This window comes from Acartia tonsa, chromosome 1 (assembly GCF_053477335.1).
Source record: "Acartia tonsa isolate MP-2025a chromosome 1, ASM5347733v1, whole genome shotgun sequence".
Classification (NCBI taxonomy): Eukaryota; Metazoa; Arthropoda; class Copepoda; order Calanoida; family Acartiidae; genus Acartia; species Acartia tonsa.
The window spans coordinates 61,257,423-61,282,157 of record NC_137260.1 but is presented as its reverse complement, the minus strand read 5'-3'; the positions used below and the strand labels follow the sequence as shown (position 1 = coordinate 61,282,157).

Below are 24,735 nucleotides of genomic sequence, written 5' to 3'. Positions count from 1 at the left end.
CAACGGCCGATCATAATTACCACACCCCTAGCCCCTAGGATATAAAGAGAAAAGACGATAAATTTATAAAACATCCCAACGATGATAAACAAAATTACCCCTACTATAGATTTTAATTATTGGCTCAAATGTTTGGACACTGCTAGTTTGGGACAAGTGATAATTAAACTTTGGATCCAAGTGTCCAATGTCTCTTCCCTCCCTAAGTAATCATTTGCTACTAGCGGCTACGCCCCTAGAGGCCTCTGTTTTTTAAATGTTTTTTTTTATTTCAGATATGTAATTATTTTCTATGTAGCGTTCAAGTCTCTATGTAAATTTTTTTTTCTCTCGATTTTTTTGTGATGTATCTTGGGAGAGTGGTGGAACCCTCCCCCAAAATAGTTATAACCTTCCCGGGAGACCTATGAGAAGCTACCCTATTACGGAGAACCCGGTCGGTTCAGCGGTTAGCGAGATCCTTCGGTACAAACATACCAACACACAGACAAACATCCTGTTACATTAGTATAAGGATTTTGTCTTACTGCCAATTATGAAACACTAATTAAATGCAATGGTTTGCGGAAATATATGCACACCATCAACTTTTCAGATCTTTGCTAGAAACTACAAAGAATGGAAATTTAACAAGGATGGCCATATTCATAAGGACGAATATAAAACATTTGAGCATAAAATGCTGACAAAGACGACAAACTAATGCCCTAAAAGTATCATCCTTATAATAAAATAACAGGATGTCTGTACCGAAAGATCTCGGAACTGCTGAACCGATATGGTTCTCCTTTACATGGTAGCTTCTCATAGGTCCTGGGAGGTTTATAACTATCTTGGGGAGAATACCACCTGCCTCAAAAGAGAAATCGCCCCTAGAAAAAATTACCCCACCCCACCAACAAAAAAAATAAAAAATGGAGGCCTCTAGGGGCATGGCCGCTAGTACATAAAGTGAGACTTGTTTATAGTTCGAATACACTCATAAAATATTGAAGTTGCTAAGGTTACTGAATTGTGACAAAAAAACATAACATTTAAAAATCAATTTTGTTACGGCCAAATTCTAAAAAAAAACTTAATATTGAATGAGTAGACAGATATTATAGAACAGCATCGCTTTTTATCTTTGTCAAAACACACTATAATTTTCATTTTTGAAAACATCAATTTACACAGACAACACAATTAATTGCACCTCCTATTATTTGATTTCTATAGTAACATTAGAATTGCCCTATGACCTGAAATTTCCTTTTTCAGATATTTTTTCATAACTTTTATTGAAAAGGACCACTCCTTGTAATTGTTTATGTTAAATGAGGTGTGTATGGAAGCCCCAACCCCCCTCCCCACTCCCCCAACGTAATTCTGCCAAAGAAAAGAAAACCCATAATTTTCTAGTTTAAGATTAATACAAAAAGATTTTCTTTTGTGTTAAAATAATTTTGATTATTTTCGTTTAAAAAGTAATTTTGTGGCAACGTATTTAATCTTTACTTTGTTTTCTTTACTAGCAGTTACGCCCCTAGAGACCTCTTGGTGCCCTTAGGGAAGGGGGGGGGGGAGGGGAAGTCGACATACCAGTTTTAATTGTAGCATTAAAAAAAATTTTGGGTTGGGTCATTTTTTCTAAAGGCGATTTCTCTAGTTATAATTAAAAACCTTCACAGGACCTATGAGAAGCTACCATGTAAAGGAGAATCATATCGGTTTCGTGGTAAGCGCCTTCGTTCAAACAGACAGACACGCATCCTGTTACTTTATTATAAGGATATTAATACCCTTCTGTAAACTAAAATTTGACTTACCCCAAGTCTGAAGACCCGACATGGCCAGTATGTCTAAAATCAGTTGGTTTTCCAATCATGGATCTGTCAATTCGTGGCCTCCTGAAAAATATAGAAATTTAAATAAAAAACAGTTGAAAGATTTTTGCAAGATAAAAAAAAACAAGGATGGCAACATCCATAAATAATGAAACACAAAAAACCATGGATGACTAAACCGACAAAGTAAGTTATAGACAAGATGTTTAGTTGTCATAACAAAAAAAGAAAGAGAAAGAAAATGCAAAAAGCAAAGAAAATCACCAAAACAAAAAAAGTGTTTATTAGTCTTTTAAAGCCTGACTAATAGTCAGATTGAACAAAAATGTTAAGTATAAATGCGCATGTCATATCAATCGGCTGTCTATATTCAATAGCAGCCGAGAAAGCCACATTTCCCCCGTAGCGTTACGGACAGACGAACAGACAAAGTGAACAATAAGAGTAGCTTCGCTACTAAAACGGTTATTTTTTTTTGTAGAGCGCAGCTACTATGTAAATTAAGACTTCTTCACATAATAACTTCTTATTATGTAGCATAACGACAAATCAAACACACACACAGTAAAAAAATGAATGCGTCTGAGAAAGAAAAATCACGCAAAGAATAGTTATTTCTCGCATCGTATTATAAACAGCTTTCCGCGGACAAAAAATGTATACTATTAAAACCAGTTTTTATATTCTTAGAAAACTGGATATAATATGATGCTAGACATAGTTTTATTTCGTATGGATGAGAACCGGTTCTAATCCACCGGATTCGAATGAATACAAGAAAATTATGCTATAGAACAGTGATTTTCATGAAATGTGACAAAACCTAATAAATTGATAAATTTCGTGACAATGATTTGTTGATCTGTTGACTACTGTTCACTACCAGGAAGGGAGGGAGGGGGCAATAGCGATAAAATTGGTCTACAAACCATTCTTTCTCAATATTAATTATTATAAAAGGCTCGGGTAATGTGAAGGAAACGAAGTTGCGGCTTTCGTCATATTTTCACAGTAGCTTTTCTCCTATTTCTAGCCCCCTGCGGGGGGCTCTAACCCAGTGCAGCGGGGCAATCACATAACCTAACCTTAAATAACTTTTCAAAAGCTACTGTGAAAATACGACGAAAACCGCAACTTCGTTTCCTTCACATGACCCAAAGTTTCTTCTCATGAAAGCGGAGGGGGGGATTAATTTTTCCTCCTTTTAGAAATCCCTCTATTCCTGGTTTAATACTGTTGAGACAATTGGACCTCTTAATTATTCAAGTGTTACCTATCAGGGAATAAAGGATGCAAAATTAAAACAGTGGATTTCAATATAGGAGGAGATATACCAAAAAAGATTTATTTTTGAAAAATTTAAGTCCTTCAGTATGATTATTATTTAAGTGATTAATTCAACAAAAAAAGATATGAAAATACTTATTTTATGCTTTACATTATTTTTTCTGGAGAATGTCAACATCCAGCAAAAATGAACTATAGAGCATATTTAATTCCTAAGCTGTCTATCTTAAATTGGGGCAGAGAAAATGACGTTTCTTCCATAGCGTTACAGACAGACGAACAGACAAAGGGAATTATAGAAGTAGCTTCGCTACTAAAAATTGAATATGATACAGGGTCATTTAACTATTTCTATATCTATAATAATTCCTTATAGAATTTAACAATTGATTTCTTATCTACTATACTACTCTACAGGTGTGCAATAAATTCCACATATTATCAAATCTGCAAAGTAGTGATCTAAAGGTGATAAGACAATGGCCGATAAATTGATGTATTTTCCCATTGATGATACACAAACTTACATTTATGTAGGTTACAATTAGTGGTTGAAACGTTTGAACACTTAACATAATAAACCAACCAATCCAAATTCAGTAAAAGTCCCCTAAGTTGTTAAGCCAACGAATTAAAAAAAGATATTATAGAACGTTGGGTACTAGTGTAATAAACAGACCAATGTCCCCTCCCTCCCTGTCTGTAAAGTGTTTTACATTCGCAACAAGGATGACAATATCCATAAGTAGCGAAGTACAAAAAATCATGTATGGACAAACAGACAAAGTAAGTTATAAAGCAGATATTCAGTGATGCCCCCCCAAAATAATTTGTTAAATAATCACGAAACCATGTTTTAATGTTTACAATCTCTGTAGCAAGACTGACAAACCAACGGACCAAATACATTAAACACTGACAGCTCATATTGGTAAAGGGAATCTTCACAAAAAAATCAAACGTTTATCTTAAATAGCCGCCGAGAAAATCATATTTCCCAAAAAAGCGTTACGCATAGACAGACAATGTGAATTATAAAGTAGCTTTTCTATAAACAAGACACTATCCTTTTAATAAAGTAACAGGATGTCTATCTGTCTGTGTTTTTGTTTGTATGTTTGTACCTAAGGATCTCGCTAACTGCTGAACCGATCGGGTTCTCCTTATCCCGGGAAGGTTGATAAATATTTTGGGAAGGGTACCACCACCCTCATACGAGAAATCGATACAAAACCCCCCCCCCAAAAAAAAAAAATATATGTTATGGATCTAACTCCCTCCTCATCAAGTGCTCAAAGAGGCCTCTAGGGGCGTAGGCGTTAGAAGCATATTGTAGATTAGAGAATTAGTTAGTTGCCGTTATAACTATTTGAAGTATTGACGCCATGGTATTTGCGCGTAAGTGATTGGACACCGAATCTGCATCATATATGTATAAAATTACATTCCTTATATTTATAATCGCTTACTTCATCAAATCTAGGAATCAAGTTTCAATATAGTAGAACAATCAAAACATGTGTTGTCCAATATTCAAAATTTTTGCATCTTTAAATAGCGCAGATACTTAAGGAATTTCTTTAAAAAAGGACTCTTATCTATAATACAAAGTAGAACGATGTCTGTCTGTCCGTCTGTCCGTCTGACCGTCTGTGCGTCCGTCTGTCTGTCTGTCCCTTAAGATCTCGGTAACCACTGGACCGATCGGATTCTACTCTTCAGGGTATCTACCTATTGGTCCTGTGGTGGTTTTAAGCTATTTTCTCGGGGGGTGGGACACCCCCAACCCCCCAAAAAACCAAAAAATCCCCCCCCATTTTTTTTTTTTTTTTTTTTTTTTTTTTTTTTGAAGGAGTTTCCATGGTCCTTTATGGTCTCTCGCAATAATTTTTTTTTATCACCTCTTGGGCAAAGCCCCTAGAGGCTATGGGCGAAGCCGCTAGTAATGAAAAAAGTATCTGTTCAATCAATTTGAAGACATTAAAACATATACTGCTTAAAATTAAATACACTAATAAAATGTCAAAAAAAGTTTGATGCTATAGGTATGAAAGTTATTTTTGTGCTATATAGTTATCTTTCATCATTTTACATATCTTTTTGTTTTATTGAATATTTTTGCTAAAACAATACCCTTTTTTTAGCACAAACTGTTAAATGCTTTCTATTGTTGTTGTTTAAGTACAAAAAAGTGAGTAAAAATGTTAAAAGCATAATAATATCATTACCCTCTATTGTGCTTTCAAACCTAAAGACCATAAAAATACCCCCTCCTCTACCCCTCCTAAGGCTATATAGGGCAATACCAATAATCCAAAATGGTTTAGCCTGTAAATATATATTGTACAGTGAGGGCAATATCAGTATCTTTTTAAATACAGAGAGAATTATCAATGTAAATATATATTATACAGTGAGGGAAATATCAGTATTTGTAGAATACAGAGAGAATTATCAACTCTTATCTTGCCACAGTGCCTTCGAAGGTGCTTTGACTTTAGTGTCAGAACCTAAATTGGGACATAGTGCATTTCATTACCCTAGGTTAGGTAACTTCATTTCACTTTTCAATAAAATCTAAAATGCAGCGGTTTTTGAGAAAATTAGATTTAAAAAATTCAAGTTCAATTTTCGCCCACTAGGAGTTACCGCATAATCATGACAAGAAAAGCAAAGATTATTTATCTAAAATTTGGAACAACTTTGCTTTCATAAAGTCAGTCATAAAACCTCTCTATATATGATTTATTTAAGGCTGAATTTCCGTGACCTTAGCAAAGCAATTGATAAAAATGGCCAGTAATTAACTCACTTCAGGAGTGGTTTTATGAAGAACTTTATGAAAGCAAAGTTGTTCCAAATTTTAAATAAATAATCTTTGCTTTTCTTGTCATGATTATGCAGTTACTCCTAGTGGGTGAAAATTGAACTTGAAATTTTCAAATGTCCCAATTTAGGTTCTGACACAAAAGTCAAAGCACCTTCATTTGCACTGTGTTACATAAGTTTAAATTTATGTATATTTACTATTTAGTATATTTATTGTTCCAATAAGTTAGAAAATTTACCCTTTTCTAGCAATAAAAAGTATAATAACAAGGATGACAACATCCATAAAAGCGAAGCTCTGAAACGGTATGACAGACGAACATTAACTCTAGTAATGTATACAAAAAAGAATATATAAGTTTTGACAAAATTATACGTAAATTTGGTGCACAACTTCTTAAATACAGAATACTGTTTAAGGCCATACTGACATTTTTAGGACTTGATTATAGAGATGCCTCGCTTATGATATTGTACCTTATTGTAATAGGATCAGTACTCCAAAAATCAGTTTTGGGAAACTATATGTAGTCCAAGAACATGATTTTTTTTGTTGCTAGTATTCATAAAAGTATTAAATAGTATAACTTTGTTTCGTTTGTACGAGTAATTCTGTTATTGCCCTAACTGTCGTAGTTATATATGAATGTAAATGTACTCGCCTTACAAAGATAAGGCTGGTGCTGCCCCCAGTGACCCCTCCTTGTAAGAGTATTACAAAACCAAAAAGATAACCACTCCCACCTACACACACACACACAAGCACACACCACACACACACACACACACACACACAAACATCCGCACACACACACACATAAGCCAATTATGTAAATATAGTTTTATAATGCTATTTTAAGCATTGGAAAGCAATCATTAGCATATTGGTACAAAATTCTTTCAATTTTAATTTTCCTCGGGTTTAAAAAGATATTTGGTCAGTAAAACATGTGTGTTTTATGAAATACATCTTAAAGGCAACCAAACTTTTGTCTCAAAGTTCTAACAGTATAAAGATGTTATTTTAGCCTGTTTAATGGAATAGGCATTTCTCCGAATCTTGCAATTAATAACACTATCAAGGCATAGAGGTAGAATGAAACATTTTTATTAAATATTTGGCCGTGATTAAAAAACCATGCATGTTACAAAGTCTCAAAACTTCTGACAAAAAAAAATAATTTCTTTGCTTTGGTTTTTATCTTATTTTGACAGGGTAACAGTTTATGGTTTCAAAATGCCCAAAGCAAAATAATTCTAAAAGTTGGAAGATTGAAAATATTTCATCCTTTTTAAGATTCTATGAAATATTAGAAAAACAACTATTAAGAAGGGACAAATATTGAAACTAATATACATTATATACAGGTTTCCGCGGATATAAAAATATAAAATAATGAGACTAAAACCAGTTTTGTTAGCCCCGAGATGCCGAAGGTACGGGCTAAGCCATACTGGAATGATTATTTCTCGCTTAGTATTAAACAGCTTTCCGCGGATATAAAAATGTACATTTATAAGTCTAAAGCAAGTTTTGTTAGCCACGAGATGCCGAAGGTACGGGCTAACAAAACTGGTTTCAATATTACGTTTGTACATTTTTATGTCCGTAAAAAACTATATATATTACGATTCGATACATGATTTTTCAGTATGGCTTAGAACTGCCCTTAATCCAGCGGATATTAATCGGTTTCGCAGCCATACTGGAAAAATGTTTTCCACCTCCCAACTGTAGAAGACAGAGAATGTGCCAAAGTAAATTAAATGAATTTGAAAGCAGTGCATAAAAAAAATACATAACGGTATCACACAAAAAAGACTAGCAAATTATTTTCTTAGCAAATAAAATCATATAAAAAAAAAGTATTTAGACGTATGTATGTCTTTTTGGCAAGATGACAGAAACTGATTTGCATAACGTATTTGTTAAGGTTTTAAGCTATTTTATTTTTTGGTATTTTCAGGGATTTTAAAGACAATCGGTGATTTATTGATGTACATCCACAATGGTAATAAACAAATAAATCATTCGTTGAAACGTTAAACACAGCTAGATTTTAACCATCCCATACAAACTTTAAGCCGTCAGATAACCTAAATAATTTACAGTCCAATGTCCCCTCCCTCCCTCCCGGGGTGTTTCATATTAATAAAGAATTATTATATTTAAAGACCTTTGTTCTAAATATCATTAAAATCTTTAAAACATAATCAGATTAAAGATTAAACTATCAATATGTCCATTAAAAGATTTTATTTATTATAATAAGAATAAAGACATTGTTTCAGCATTCTTAACTATTTCAATAACTTAAAGAAAAAGGGGGAGGTATGTCGTGCTAAAATTCCGTAAAGATGTGAGTTTTAAGGCTTTAAAACAGTAGTAGAAGGATAATATTTACTAAATATGTGTGTTCCTTATTAAAAAGACCTATAGAAAAAAAATTATTTTGAAGTTTACATAGTTTTTATCTTTTTACTACTGTTTTTAAGCCTTAAAACTCACACCTTAACGGAATTTTAGCACAACCTACCTCCCCCTTTGTCAAAAATAAAGTAAATATTTAAATATTACTATTATGTCAGGCGCCTGACGTCTACGAGTATAAAATAAGTACTGTCATATCTGGGCCTTAAAATTATCGGTTAGTTGTCTATAGAACATTAGGTCTAATAAAGACAAAATAAGATTTATTATTATAAATTTGAAGTAAATATAATTCATATTCTATCTTGTAAATTCAATATTTTTTCAATGTTTAATAATTTTCTACTTATATCTACAGAAAATGGACAAAACAAGAACAAATATCTTCATTGATACAACCATAAATAGAGTCATATAGGCAGAGCTTTTAAAAGTTTTAACATTGCCATGCTTATAATATGCTTGATAAAACAAATATAATGTTTTTTTATGAATTTACGTCTTTTGTAGTAGGGAATGCCACATAATATGCAAAAGTATTTGTTCAAAAATTCATGGATCTTAGGGGGGTATGACAATGAGATAATTCCAAGTACGTCCTCAAAGATAATGAACAAAATTACCCTTCTATAGTTTAAAATTATCGGTTGAAAGTTCGGACACTGCTAAGTTGAACCAAGATTGTAATATGTTGATTACGAAAGTTAAAAGGCCAACGAATGAGAGAGCGGAATTATAAAATTTTGGGTACCCCACTAATTTACAGTACATTATCCCCTCCCCCCACCATTTCTGAAAAGCCTTATAATAAAGTAACAGGATGTTTGTCTGTGCGTTTGTCTGTGTGTTTGTATGTTTGTACCGAAGGATCTTGCTAACCGCTTAACCGATCGGATTCTCCTTAACAGGGTAGCTTCCCATAGTTCACGGGAAGGTTTATAACTATTTTGGGGAGGGTACCACCACCCTCCCAAGAGAAATCACAAAAAAAATAAAAAAGAAACCAAATTTTATCTAGAGACTTGAACGCAACATAGAAACTATTTTCTTCTCAAAAACATTTAAAGTGCCACTAGAGGCCTCTAGGGGCGTAGCCACTAGTATTGCATAAAAGACTACCCGTTATAAATAGATACTGATATACCATAAATGTAGCAAAGAACATTATTTAGAAATAGAAAAGAAAATAGAACATCAATTTTAAGACTAAACTAGCAGAAAATGAAAAGAAAATTGTTTGTAAATGAAGTGATTATTCACAGGGAGAGAGGGGACATTGGTTTGTATATTACACTAGTCCCCAAAGTTTTATAATAACGTTATTATATTATTCGTTGGCTTGCAAATTTGGGGACTTTAATTGAATTCTAATTGGTTGGTTCTTTAAGTTAAATGTCCAAACGTTTCAACCAATAATTGTAACATACAGAAGGTTTAATTTTGTATATCATCATTGGGGATGTACATCAATTTATCAGTCATTGTCCTATCCCTTTAGATCTCTGGATTATTCAATTCCATTTCTAAAAACAATAAAAAGGGTTGTGAGAGAGAAAAAATTCAATCCTGTGTTATAATGAATCAAGATTTTCCTGTTTGCAGAAGAAGATCTTTAAAACAGCACAACCAATTAAATTCGGCTTTAAAGGGGAGCTTTGTATCTATCTATGTCTTCCCTCAATGTAAAAGGCAAGCCCTTTCCTTGTAGCCCTCTGGATTCAAGAGCCTATTATTAAACCCCATAGTGTTTGAAAACAAAATCTTTAAAATCTAAATGTTTAGATTTTTCCTTAGAGTTGATAATTTACTCATCGCCTATGTTATCAATTCTGACACAGATTCACGTCTAATTCCAACCATTTTCCCAAACAAATTAAGAACCTTGTGCTAATTTAAGGTTTATATTTCTATTGCAAAAACTGCATTTAAATTAGTTAAAAGTCCTTTTAACACAAGGATAACAACATTCATAAAAGCAAAACTCAACACTTCAGATTAGATAAACTTCGTGATAATTATAAAAAGATAAACATATTAAATTCTACCTAATTTTCCCAAGAATCACCACTTTAAAAATCAAATATAAATAAAAAAGATACTTTCGATATTTGTTATAAAATAGCTGTGATCATACCTAATTGTTTCAGGAATTTCATGCTTGGTTTGAAACCGATAGCACGATTCTAAGAGGCCTAATTTTTTTAATGAATCCCGTAAAGACATCCTTTAGTTGTGGAAAAGTTTTGCTTTAAACAAATTAATAACCAAATTATAAAAAACATTTAGCAATTTGCAAAACTCTGGAGTCAAACACACACACGTACACACTCACACACACACACACACACACACACACACACACACACACACACACACACCTTAAATATTGCAAAATATTTCCTACTGATAAACAGACAGAGATATTAGTGAGCAAACATATGGGTTCCGTGTCAGGGAAATAAAGGGATAAGACAATGGCCGATAAATTGATCTACATCCCCAATGATGATACAAAAAATTACCTCTTATAGTGATTAGTGGTTGAAACGTTTAAACACTCAAGTTAATGAAACAACCAATCAAAATTCACTGAAGTCCCCAAAGTTGTTCCGTGTCTGGGATCTAAAGGGATAAGACAATGGCCGATAAATTGATCTACATTCCCGATTATGACACAGAAAATTACCAACTCTAGTGATTAAAATTAGTGGTTGAAACACTCATATTAATGAAACAACCAATCAATTTCACTGAAGTCCCCAAAGTTGTTAAGCCAACGAATATGAAAACGTTTTTTTTTTCAATTTGGGTAATAGTGTAATAAACACCCCTCTCTCTCTGGTTCCGTGTAAACCATTCATTTAGAGGTGCGAAGCTTTTATATAATTTAACCTAAACTCTTGTATTGCATGATTGTCATGTATATTTAACAAAATATAAAAAAGCGTAGCAACTAATAAACATAGGTCTGGTCTGTTTACAATACAAATTCATCATTATTACATCTCTTTATAGATTTAAAAAATCTTGTTGAGACGAAGTTATCCTATAACTTGGGCCAGTCCGTGAGGATCGTATAGATATTATTGTTAATTTAGGCATGTATGAATATTCATACTCTATGTATTAGTTAGGTATCTATAATACAAAGAAGAATGATGTCTGTCCGTCATACCGCCTGTCTGTCGGTCCGTCCGTCCCTTAAGATCTCGGTAACAATTCAACCGATCGGATTCTACTCTTCAGGGAATATACCTGCTGATACTGTGGTGGTTTTAGGCTATTTTCTTAGGGTTGGGACACCGCCAACCCCCAAAATACAAAAAATCCCACACCCCATTTTTTTGGTAGGCTGTAGCTGTGCAGGAGGAGGGTTGACTTCCCTTTAAACCATAGAGCGAAGCCTCTAAAGGCTATGGGCGAAACCGCTAGTAAGTAAACCTATAATTACTACGTATGCATATTGCTTTTTGCAAAATATGTTTTAGAGTAAATCCTCTTCAACTGATTCAGCACGTAATATATGTCATTGTTCGTTTGCTTGTCTGATTTGTTGTTTTAATGGATGTTGTCATCCTTGTTAAGGTTTTAATTTACAGCTATTAGGCATTGTGAGCCAAATTTTGGTGTGTGTCATAGTTGCTTACATCATCATTCAACAGAATAGGTTAATCATTAATCTCTGCCAGCAGCTCAGCTTCTCTATAATTAAGGTTTGTCAGTATGTCCAGAAATCAATATTGTGAGGCATAGTTGCTTGTTTATCATTCAACAGAATAGAGAATCTTCATAAATCTCTTTGGGTATAGTCCCTTTAATGGCAATGCCTTTTAAGGGGCGTTTCGTCGAATTTTCACTGTAGTTTTTAATAGGTTATTTTGGGTTAGGCTAGGTTAAGTTGGGTTAGGTGATTGCCCCACAGGGTTAGGACGCCCCGCTGGGGCTAGAAATAGGGGAAAAGCTACTGTGAAAATATGACGAAACGCCCCTTAAGAGGCGTTGCCACGAAAGGGACTATACCCATCTTTTTGTGTTTAGCTAATTTTTAAATTTATCAATACATCAATTGATATATGATTATCTACAGCAAAGACAATATATATACCAGGTTTTGGATAATGATATCCTTGTAAAACAAATGTCTGCAAAAAGGATCCCCAAAATCCTATGAATCAGAAGCAATGTGTTTGAATTTGCAAATTTTCTGCACAGAATCTGTACCTTCATTTTATTGTGATCCGTAATGGAAACAATTATTTGTACACTGTTTTAGTACAAAATCTTTAATTTGCATGATTAGGTTAAAATTTATTTTTCCTAACTGAAAAGATGACAATTGTTTTTATGAAAGTTTAATAATTTACCTAAAAGTTACAAAGCACTTTGTCTTGGGAGGTACGAGCATTTCTAATATTTTGCTAAATTTTAATTTTTTTTTTTTTTGGGGGGGGGGGGCGGGCTTACTCTAACATAAAGAGGACTAAAGTTCAAATCTTCTATATATAATCCAACTACTCGTTAAATACAACTATCCCTTTACGCGCTTAACATTAGCCGAATAAATTAACATCTATTGTCCCATCATTGTATCCCTGGTCTTACTGCAGCATCTCCTACTTAAAATCCCCCACCACACACACACAAACACACACCCTCACACATACACACACACACCACACTTAGTAAACAACAAAAACGTTGGGACTAGGCATAAGAATTCATTCATTTTAATGTTAGGTGTCTTTAAACTAGCATCTAGGGGTACTGTTGCTTAAAGAGGCAGAAAATAGCCTGAAATCACATCAAGGCTTAATCTCTAAATAAAAGAACCTATATATAAAATATAGGCTTTCAGAGCCAACTAGAAAGCCCATAATTTTTTTTATAAATTTCTTGAAAACATTTTTATCTGCAATAAATCCCAAAATTCACAGATTTAACTTATGAAAGCAAAAGTTTAAGTTGATTAAATTCTCAGAATATCAGTCCCCTATCCTTGCAAAAACTGTGCAAGCATTTGCAAAATATTTGGGTGGCATACATACAGGGCAAGAGAAGAGTAAAGGGGGCAAGGGAGAGATATTGTAATGGCAAGAAAAAGGGGGAGAGAAAGAGTGAAAGAGGTGATAATTGTAGAGAGATGAGAGATTTTGTTTGTCAGCAAAAGTTGGCCCACAAAACAGCTACAAAATTAGACTGAGGAGGGTGTTATGTACACCGAAATATATTTCAAAATAAATACTGTGTGGTAAAAGACTTTTGTTTCATTCCAGTGAATTTATTATAACTAAAACGGTCTAATTTATTCACTAATTGACATATTGGGGTTTTCAGAGAAGCTTTGTCTAAGGCTAATAATTAAATTTAAAAAAAATTGTTTTAATATTATAATTGTACATTTTATATCGACGGAAAGCTGTTTATAATACGATGTGAGAAATAACTATTATAATTGAATATAAATTCTGTTGAGTAAAAACACTAAACCCATGAGAATATGTATGAAAAAATGTCAGTGAATTTTACAAATAATAATTTTCAAATTATCATTATCATATACAGTTAGATGTGAAACTTTTAAACTTATAAATATTTTGACTTGCGAGTTAATCAATAAGAAATGCGAGGTTTTTTAAATTTACTCTGCGCGGCTTGTTTTAATGGTAGAGAAATTCTGTGGGCTATTTTTGTGCTATTTTTAGAAGATTTATTGATAAATATAAGAAAGGTTAAAAAAAGTTTTAATTCAGTTGGGACATTTTACCACTAATGTGCCACTTAACTTCTAAATTATTTGTAGCACAGGAACCGTTCTTATATTTCCATAAAATAGAAATTTTGGCGATTCTAACGGTATGAATAACTTATTTCTACTATTACCACAAGCTGTGCAATTTGAATTTTAATGAGTCAGATCGGACATTTTACCATTTAGGTCGTTAAATATGAGTAGCAAAGGAATCGTTTTTATTGTTATGCATAACGTTTTTCTACCTTTAACACAAGCCGCGCAATGTGAATATAAAAATGGTCAGCATTTTTTTTGCACACCCTTTATCTAATCCTTATGGACTAATTAAATTTGGAAGGCTATTTCTCCCGACACCCCCCCCCCCCTTCTTCTAGGAGGCAAAACAACTAGAGGCTAGTGGAAAAGCCGCTAGAAATATAAAAATTAAGAATACGCACTTAAAATAAGAATAAGTCATTGTAAGGTGTTAAAGAACATAAAACAGTCTTAAATAAATAAAGTAAACAATATTTGAGTAGACGTCATAATAAATCTTTCTGCGTTTATTATATTTAAGATATTTTAAGTTTAGTATGCGTAGCTGCTCTTTAACTATGGTATATTCGTAAGTCTATACGTCACATCGTAGGTTTTTTTACAGCACCTGCTTTGTACCGCACTCCTTCGACAGGCACATACTTGTACAAACTCACAGACATTTTTAAAAGAAACTGTTCAAATTTATCGATTAATAATACATATTTCTGTATTACTATTTCTTTTTATTTAAACTGTATTACGGTCATCTGTTCTATTTTTCTTCAATATTTATAAGCTTATTTTATCACGCTACTTATGAACATAATATTCTTAGTTTAAATAATAAGCAGGAATTCTATCGAACTTTATATACAAACTAGCGGCTTCGCCCCTAGCCTCTAAGGGCTTTGCCCCAAAAGGTAATTTAAAAAAAAATCACCTCTAGTGCTGCAACCACAATTTTCAAAAAATTAACTGCCTAAAAAAATGGGGGAAGACTTTTTTGTTTTGGGGGTGTCCCACCCCCTAAGTAAATAGCCTAAAACCCACACAGGACCAGTAGGTATATTCCCTGAAGAGAAGAATCTGATCGGTTCAGTGGTTACAGAGATCTTAAGGGACGGACAGACAGACATCATTCTACTTTGTATAATAGATTAATTTTGAATAATGTTAACAAGAACACTCACGACCAGTTATGAAATATGGTTTGATTCCCCCTCACGAAAAAGGATAACGGACTAACAAAAGTTAACACTAGATTTGCCTCTAGTAATAACAAACTAGATATATATTTCTAACGTGTCAAACCTACGCTATCAAAATAAGGGCGGTCTCGTCAGTGCAAAGTTGTCATGAATAGTAAGAAATTTTAGGGAGAATTATTAAAAGCGAAGCTGTTCTATAAATAAGGTTTGTTTAATATGTAACAAATAGCTATTATTGTTGATTTAAGCCAGTTAGAATTGACCTAACGATGTCCAACAGCTTGGTACCATTTAGAAATCGCAACAACTCTTTCATTTTAACAGAATGTCAGTAGGTCCATTTAAAAATGTTATGAGCAATGCATCTTTACAATAAAGTCCAAAAATGATAGTATGTCCGTATTAAGCATTCTGAATCTGTATTTCAGAAAGATTTACTTGGATTTTTTTTTGTAACACAGATGAATATTGCTCAAGTCGTTACTTTATAAATGTCAATGAGCTTTGTTTTTATAGATGTTGTCATCCTTGTTAAACAAAAAAATGGGGAATTATTTTAATATAGGTGGAGCTTAACGCTGAACAGTTGCATCATTCTTATTAGAACAACCTTGGGTAGGAAAAAAAAACACATTACTCACGGATAAAAACCATTTTAGATAATTTTATAAAAATGTCATAGCACCTATAAAAGAAGTTTTAACCAAAAGCAAATATCACCCATTACAGCTATTTAAAATATTTTGCTTCAAACGATATATTATAAATACTAGAGGCCTCTAGAAACACGTAAAATTGCTTCCTATCCATCTATTTTAAAATCAGTTTTTGGGTATAGTCCCTTTCGTGGCAACGCCCCTTAAGGGGCGACTCTTCGTATTTTCACAGTAGCTTTTCTCTTATCTCTAGCCCCTGCGGGGCCAATCACCTAACCCAATAAAACCTAACCTAAAAAAGGCCATTTAAAAATACGACGAATCGCACCCTTAGGTAGCGTTGCCACGAAAGGGACTATACCCCATTTTTTTACCAAAAATATTTTTTTCGCCGCTAGCTATTGTTAGTTATGTTTAGTTAATTGCAAAAATGTCCGTAGGACGGCGGTTCTTTTATTTTTTCGGTTAGGAGGGTTGGTGGTACCCTCCCCCGAAATAGTTATAAACCTTTCAAGGACGTATGAGAAGCTACCTTTTGAATTCGAAAGATATCGGTTAAGTGGTTAGAGATATCCTTCGGTACAAACAGACAAACAAACATCCTATTACTTTATTGTAAGGATAATACATTTAATCCAATTCTATTATTGGTTATCAATCCCTTACCCCTGTGAACCAAAAACCTAGTCCACATGACGTTACAGCCTATTAATACAAAAACCATATCTACAATTACATCTCTGTTCCATATCAAATCAGCCACCAATAAAACTTTATCAAATCAAATAAAAAAGTACAATACGACCCAAAACAGCGAAGCTAATAAAATTGATTAGGTATCAAAGACAATTTTTAAAGCTCTTTATAACAATTTTTCATTCAGTTTAATTAGACAAACTTACAAATATATATAGCAAAGAGAAATAGTGGGAAAGGTAAAAACATGTTAAGGCAATAGGGTTAAATAAATTCATTATGATAGTCTATAGAAGACTGGATATATCACGAGCTTTATATTGGTGTATTTCTGAATCAAATATTAAGGGGGGGGGGGGGGGTAATGCAACCATCTCGTAATCAATGATTAAATGGCACTTTGAATTCGAATTTCGATCTGAAATTTTGCATGTATAATTCTTGGTAGGTCTATTTTCCCTAAATCTAGCAAAAAGTTGGAAAAGTAACCGCTAACGGCTGGCGGCTCAGCCGTTTTGCCATTTTTTGGCTATCTTAAGAGCAAATTAGTCACTAAATCTATCTCAACATAATACTTTTTGTCGCTTAAAAACCTTACCAAACGGTTCTAGCCGGTAGCTGTTGGTACTAGAAATTTTTTAAAAATGGTTATTGCTGTCATTTAACATGAATTAAACCAAAAATATGTTTTAAAAAGTTGATTCCTACGTAATTAATGATGAAATTGCCCTGAAAATAGGCAAAAAAACGGCTAAACGGCTGAGCCGCCAGCCGTTACTTTTCCAACTTTCTGTTCGATTTAGGAAAAATGACCAACAAGCACAACAACTTGAAGACCAGCTGCGCTCCCAAATAAAATAAAATGTGTTAGTCATGTGTAATTTTACAACATATACTTTAATTGTTACTTAATATATAGGAAATAAAATAAAATCAATGAAATGGACAATGATATCGAATATTTTTTTCATGGAAAGAAACCGAAGTTGCAGTTTCGTCGTATTTCCACAGTAGGTTTTCTCCTTTTTTAGCCCCGACGGGGGGGCTCTAACCCTGCAGGGCAAATCTCCTAACCCTGCGGGGCAATCATTAACATTTACTTAACCTAACCTAACCTAAAATAATTAATCAAAAGCTACTTTGAAAATACGACGAAACCCGCAACTTCGTTTTCTTTCTTTTTTTATCTTCGTATATTCCTCTTTGTATAATTATATCCTTCATTGATCATAATTATAGTATGCCCAATTACCAAAGAATGAAAACTAATTTTTTTGTTGTCATATCTCTGTCATTGGTTTAGTTACTGTAACCAATAAATGACATTTGTTTATTTATAAAAAAGTAAAATGTACTGAGATAAAATTAGAAAGGGTTTCCGCCGATATCAAAATTAAAATTCATAAGATTTAAACCAGTTGTGTTAGCTTCTAGACTGGTAAACAAAACTAGACAAAACTAAAAGTAACAAAACTGGTATAGATTAAGAATTTTATTTTATTCATGGAAAATTGTCTATAATACGATGCTATACATGATTTTCAAGTATGGCTGCGAACTGGATATTTGCTGTTTTAATGAGTTCCTTTCATTTCAAACAAAAATTATAAGACCAATATTGATAAAATAACTAAATGCAGTGCCAGTATTTGAAAGTGTGTCAAAAATATAAGAAAATGATGTTTTATATATATTCCATCAAACTATAAGTGAGAGCGTATAATTTTCCTATTTTTCCTTGCATGGTGTTTGATTTTTACAATTTCAAATTTACCATCATCAATTTAATAGTGTGTATGTGTGTGTGGGAGTGAGTGTGTGTGTTTTATGTACGCAGATAACTAAATTTTAATCTGTTTTATATAAAACATTTAAAAAGCTGTTTTCATTATAAGTTACAATTTAATTTGGACCTAATTTTGTAATTTATTACTAGTAAGAATGCCTTGACCCATATAATTTATAGTTAGAACTTACAGACAAACGTTGTTCAATTTCGGTGTTGGTTACTTAATGGGTGATTTTCTATTTTATATAGGTTACTTTTTAAAGATATAATATTAATCCAAACCCCCTTCATTACTCAATACATTCTGACAATTTTTGGGGAAGATTTATCTTTAGAGTTCCTATCCAAGAAACATTAAACAAAATTACGCAGACCCAGGGATCTAAAGGGATAAGAAAATGGCCGATAAATTGATGTTCAGTTCATCCCCAACAATGATACATAAATTATAATTTCTGTAAATTACAACTTAATGAACTAACCAATCAAACTTCAATTAAAAGTCCCTAAAGTTGTTAAGCCAACGAATAAGAAAACGTTATTATAAAACTTTGGGGACTAGTGTTCCCTCCCTCCCTACCGAAGACCCAAAAGTATGCTGACGGACGGTCTGAGGATATTTGAGTAGCCGCGCTGCTAAAATTTAAAAAAAATGGCTGACCTCCTTCTCTGATCCTGTTCTTGTTCCGCGACGCAGGAGAACAGCTGGAACCAGAACTCGCCAGCCATCTTGAACCACGTGTTTCCAGTGGCCGCCACTCTGGATACCTAAACATTTAAATAGTTTAGTGTAAGGTTGTGTGTGTGTGTAATTTTGTGTTTTATCAGAGGTGGATTCGTAAAAAAAATTAGGGTAGCTGCATCACTGTCTCACCAAAATTGTTTTTGTGAAAAATCCTCAAAAAACACATAAAAAATCTACAAAAATTAAATAAAATCATGTGATTTTGGAGGATTTTTCATATAAACAATTTTAGTAAGGCATCAATGCAGCGATCCCATTTTTTTAAAAGAATCCACCTCAGTATTAGATATACAGGGATTTTAATGGATAAGACAAAATACATCCCCAATGCAATGATAATTATCCGTTCTGTAGATTAACATTATTGGTTGAAACGTTTAAACACTTCTAGATAGAACCAACCATTTAAACTTTTAAACCAAAAATGAAATAAGAAAACGCGTTTTTTACACTTTGGGTACTAGTGTAATTTACCGTCCAATATCCCTTTCCTCTAAAAAATCTAAATTAAAATTCTAAAATCAATTAACAGTTGTTTATTTAGTTTAAAACTTTTAGAAACTAATAATTTTAATACGTATATATTATGAAAAGTAAACAAAGAAGAGCTTTCTAAAATTAATATTTTGAAATAAACCAGAAATTGATTTGGAACATGTAATCCAGGCAAACTTTATTCAAGTGGAAACAAGGACGTTTTTGTTTAATAATAGTAAAGCCTTTAAATATATGTTTATCAAAAGGTTGATGGTGGATATAAAACTTTTTGAAACCATCTTAAAGGAACTTGGCCTCAAAAAAGATGCAGAAATGTGCCTTTATGTAGGATTATCTAAAATGATGTGAAACTATGAAAATCGGCTTCCGCCTAAAAAATTACAGTAATGTAGTTCCTCCGCCGTTTTTTCTAAGTACCATATTGCAACTGGCTAGGAAAATTTAACTTTCTAACTCTTTTAATGGGGGGGGGGGGGGTTCCTTTGAGTTAAATTCAAAAATAGTTCATCCGCCTTCTGCCTTCATAACCAATTTCAAGCCCGTTACTATGCACTCTTAATATTAATTATGTGTGTGTGTGTTTTCCAAGTCACGTATACTCCTTATAAAAAGACCAACGAATACGTAATACTTGTGAAATAACTTCGCTACCAAAAATGAATGAGAAAGAAGACATGACTTGTTGCTGTTTCATGTTGTCAAAATTACACCAATAAAATTCAAATAACTTCTAATCAAAATTTGTTGCAAGATTTCTTTGTGATTTCAATTATCTCCAGAATTATCAAGAGGAGATTTTCCTTATTACTACAGTTGAACACATTACTTCTTCCTCCCCCCTCCCCAAAAAAATATTTAAAAGAATTATTTGATAGTCTATGCAATGATTGTATAGGTTTGGTAATGGGGTATTAGCTAATCTGTGTTAAAATTATGACCGCAGGGTTAGATCATTAGAGTAAAACACTAGAGAGAGAAAGGGTTAAATAACTGTATCTCCCCATTGAATCAACCTTGTGCAGCCTTTCTATTGGGTCATTGAAAATCAACCAATAGTGTCGCTTGTATTAACACAGCTAAGTATCAGAAAATAATTTTGAAGCAGACGAAAAATGTCTGTATAAACATCTATACTATAGATCTGTAGTTAGAACCTAAGAAGCTTTGTAATCTTTTACTTTAATTGTTTAGAGGGAATAAAGGCGAGGAGGGAGTTTGTGTCTTCTAATAAATAAGAAATATATCCCAAAATAGTTTGAAACTGCGTCATAAATATTCTTAAGTGGGCGATATTATGATTTCATTCAATTCCTTCGAAATAATTCTATATGAAAATTATTAGTTTTGGCTCTTGCCTTCATTTTTATTCATATATAAATTTATATATTATTTTATTGCGACAAAATGTTTTTTTTAAATAGATCAATATTAATATCTTTCATTTTCGTGCGCTATTGTTGCTAGAATGATCATATGATAATCATAAAAAAATTGAAAAAAACAGATTAATAGGACAATCATTTCAACTAAACGAAAACATTTACGGAACTAGTAATAATTTTGTATTAAAAAAGGGAACCAAAATGAAGTTATTACCATAAAAAACAATACATGAAAAATAAAACAAAAATAAAAACATTATTTTAATATCTCAAATTACAAAATTGCAAAAATGTTCTAGCAATCAAAATCTCCATAGTAATAATATTAATTATTTCCAAATTGCAGTTTAAGTAATAAGTATTTATTTTTTCAAATACCACACATTAAACAGGGCCGTTTAGATTAAATGAAGCGAAGCTTGAAGAATATAGCTTAACATTCTAGGTTAAGTAGAAGATCCTTTATATAAGCTATTTAAGGTCCAATGCATGATACGTAGAAGGTTTGTCAAATTGAGAAAAAAATAAAATAAAATAATGATAAGCTTTTCTGTTGATACTAATAGAAAATTGGCTCTTATGTTTTTTTTTAACATTATGGCCACATTTAAACAAAGCTTTTATTTCATTACATGGTCCAACCAACAGAGAAATCCTTAAGAGGTGCTACGCTCCCAATAAGAGGGTGGTGGGCTTGTAGGCCTCTGGTTCATGGTTTTGTATTTTAAAATAACTTTTATTGCTTCCTCATCTGAAGCACAGCAAATACACAAACTACCACTTTAGGGAAAGTACGTCTCTTTTAATATTGGGCAGAGATACTAGGACTTGAAAAGAATATTTTGTGAAAAATCTTAAAATGTTGTATGAAAATGATTACAATATTACGAAATAATCAAACAAAAACTGTATAAAGTAGTAAGGTTTTTTGTTAGAAGCTTAAGTCAGAAACTACTGAACCGATTAAGTCCTCCATTTTAGGAAAGTTTCAAAAAGGGTCCGGGATGGTTTCAGGCTATTTATGATTTAAGTCTTGAATGGTTTTAAGTTATTTTTTTTCAATATTCCAACACATAGCCTCTCAATGTTAAGGGTGCAGCCGCTAGAGTGATAAAAAAGGGCAATCTACTAATTGTTTATTATTTAACGAAGACTAATATCAGACACAATAGTTCTTGGCAAAGTATCAGAACCCTTTTCCCTGCAGAAATCTTAAATTGTAAAATGATATTTGATGCTTTTAAAATCAAAATATCAAACTTAGATTTTTATTATTGTTATTCCCACATATTTGGTTTGTTATGCAATTTTAAAAAGTATTTTTGTCAAAATATTTTTAGAGCGAAGCTTTTATATAATTAGGGTCGGTCCGTACGTCCGAGACAGTTAGCTCTTTTCTTTAATTTAAACAAATTCGAGTTGTCCTATCGATTTCAAACTTTGCATGATCATTCCTTTAACAATTAGGTACAATTTAACAAGCACCTTTGTAATCGTTTAGTTCTGATACTATACAAGTATTAATGTTCGTTTGTCATACCGTTTCAGTGCTTCACTTTTATGGATGTTGTCATCCTTGTTATTTAAGAAAAAAGATTATATAATATGTATATTTAATTTAGTACAAAAATGATTTTTTTGAAGATGCGCCAGATGAGGAAAATTATTTCGATTTTTAGATCTGTAATACGATATTTTACATGATTCTTCAGTATGGCTGAGAATTTATAAGATATTAATTGGGTTTCAAGTGATACTCGAATGGATGTTAAGAAAGGGAAAAGTAGGTTGCGGGTAAAAATCCGTAAAGGTTGTGTGTTTTAAGTTAAAAATAGTAGTAGAACTCTAAAAAAAATTTGTTGTCCATAGTTCTTTTCAATAAGAAATACACATATTTAGTGAATATTATCGTTCTACTACTATTTTTAAGCCTTAAAACACACACTTTTACGGATTTTACCCGCAACCTACTTTTCCCTTTTTGAATGTTGAGGTTATCTATCATAAATAATGAATTGAAATACAAAAACGGACGAACGAACAAAAAATCCTCGAATTACAGAGTAGTTGGGCTACTTTTTGAAATTCTCACCTTATCCTTCAGTTTTGTAGGACCAATGATAAATCAGAGAATTGTCATTATTATAACTATGTACAAGTATACTTCTTAATTATATGCAGAGTTTAGTAACAAATAATAATCTGAAATTAAAATATTGTTTTATAATCATATTAATAATAAATGATGTATCTTATTTTAGACAGCTTTCCCGGATAGTAAAGTAAAGATTTTAGGATTAATTCTAGTTCAGTTGGTATTGATTTTATGAGTTTACTTTATTATTCATGGAAAACTGTCTATAATACGATACAATAAACGATTTTTCAATATGGCTCAGACAAAACCAGTCCTGATGCATCGGATATTAATCAGTTTGGAAGCCACAATAGAAGCAATTCCGTTGTAAAATATCATGCAATGATTGTTTTTGTGGGTGTAGTTTTTCCTTAAACTAATTTAAATAAAAAAGTAACTTGTCAAAATTAAAAATTTTCCCAAAAAAGAAAACTTTCTAAGTTTAAGACAAAAGTAAGATGTAAAGTTATTGTCAAAATTATTCAAACATATGTTTCTCAATGCAAAGCTTTTCTTCAATTAAAGTAAGTAATAAGTATATCTAATAAAAAAGGTAGAAGGGGCTGATATTTTTTCTACCACATCTTGTAAGTAGATAAACATAATGCCTAAACCCTCCAAAGATAGCTTAAAACGTGCCCTAGTCACATACGATTTTTTTTTATAAAAATCAGTAAACTGTTAAATCTTAATGACAAACACACAAACATAAAGCCTTTTAAAGAAAATAGGTTAAACCTTTTCCCTGTTGACTTTTGATAATATAATCTTCCTTTTGTTATAAATAAGTTTCGCTTACTGATATGAATAAGTCATCCTTGTTATACTAGTACATGCAGCACAAGCCATTACCATCCAAAATTTGATGTATTCGGTGAAATTTCTAGAAAGCTGGGAAAAAACTTTAGCCCCGGCTAAATATGTACTTAGGTACCGTAAAATATAATTTACCCAGGGATCAAAAGGGATTAGACAATGACCAATAGATTGATATACATCATTGATGGTTATACACAAAATTACCCCTTCTGTAGATTCCAATTAGTGGTTGAAATGTTTAGACACTCAGCTTAATGAAATTTCAATAAAATTTCAATAAAATTCCCCAAAGTTTTTAAGCCAACGAATATGAAAAAGTTTGGGGACTCGTGTCTGGGGCCCAATGTCCCCTCCCTCCCTGTAATTTCCCAGTAATTTCAGTTGAAAGGTTAGATGTATAAACATTTTTATAGAAAAAAAATTCACGAATTTTGTATTTTTAAAGTGCATATTTCTTGCTTAGTTTTTGTTATTATACAAATGCATGTTATACTCATACGTTAAGTACGAAGATTTTAAAAAAAGGATGATAACATCCATTTAAGCGAAGCTCTGAAACGGTAGGACAAACGAACATTATACTCTGTTGTTATAGGAATCAGAATCTAAAAAATCAGATGATTTCATCACATAAAAATTAGTTGTTAAAAAAGTTAAAATCA

The 24,735-nt window shown here is 32.4% G+C and overlaps 1 protein-coding gene across 1 annotated transcript in view; it reads right to left on the bottom strand.

The window, feature by feature from the left end:
* Nucleotides 1-23,330, bottom strand: part of Spec2 (CDC42 small effector protein Spec2) — a 28,192-nt gene extending 4,862 nt beyond the window's left edge. The window contains exons 1-3 of the mRNA XM_080168728.1: nucleotides 23,210-23,330; nucleotides 19,154-19,260; nucleotides 1,809-1,889 (exon numbers count right to left, since the gene is read on the bottom strand). Coding sequence (XP_080024854.1) covers nucleotides 1,809-1,889; nucleotides 19,154-19,221 — 149 coding nt within the window. The 5' untranslated portion in view covers nucleotides 19,222-19,260; nucleotides 23,210-23,330. The remainder of the gene's footprint in view (nucleotides 1-1,808; nucleotides 1,890-19,153; nucleotides 19,261-23,209) is intronic.
* Between the last annotated feature and the right edge of the window lie 1,405 nt (nucleotides 23,331-24,735).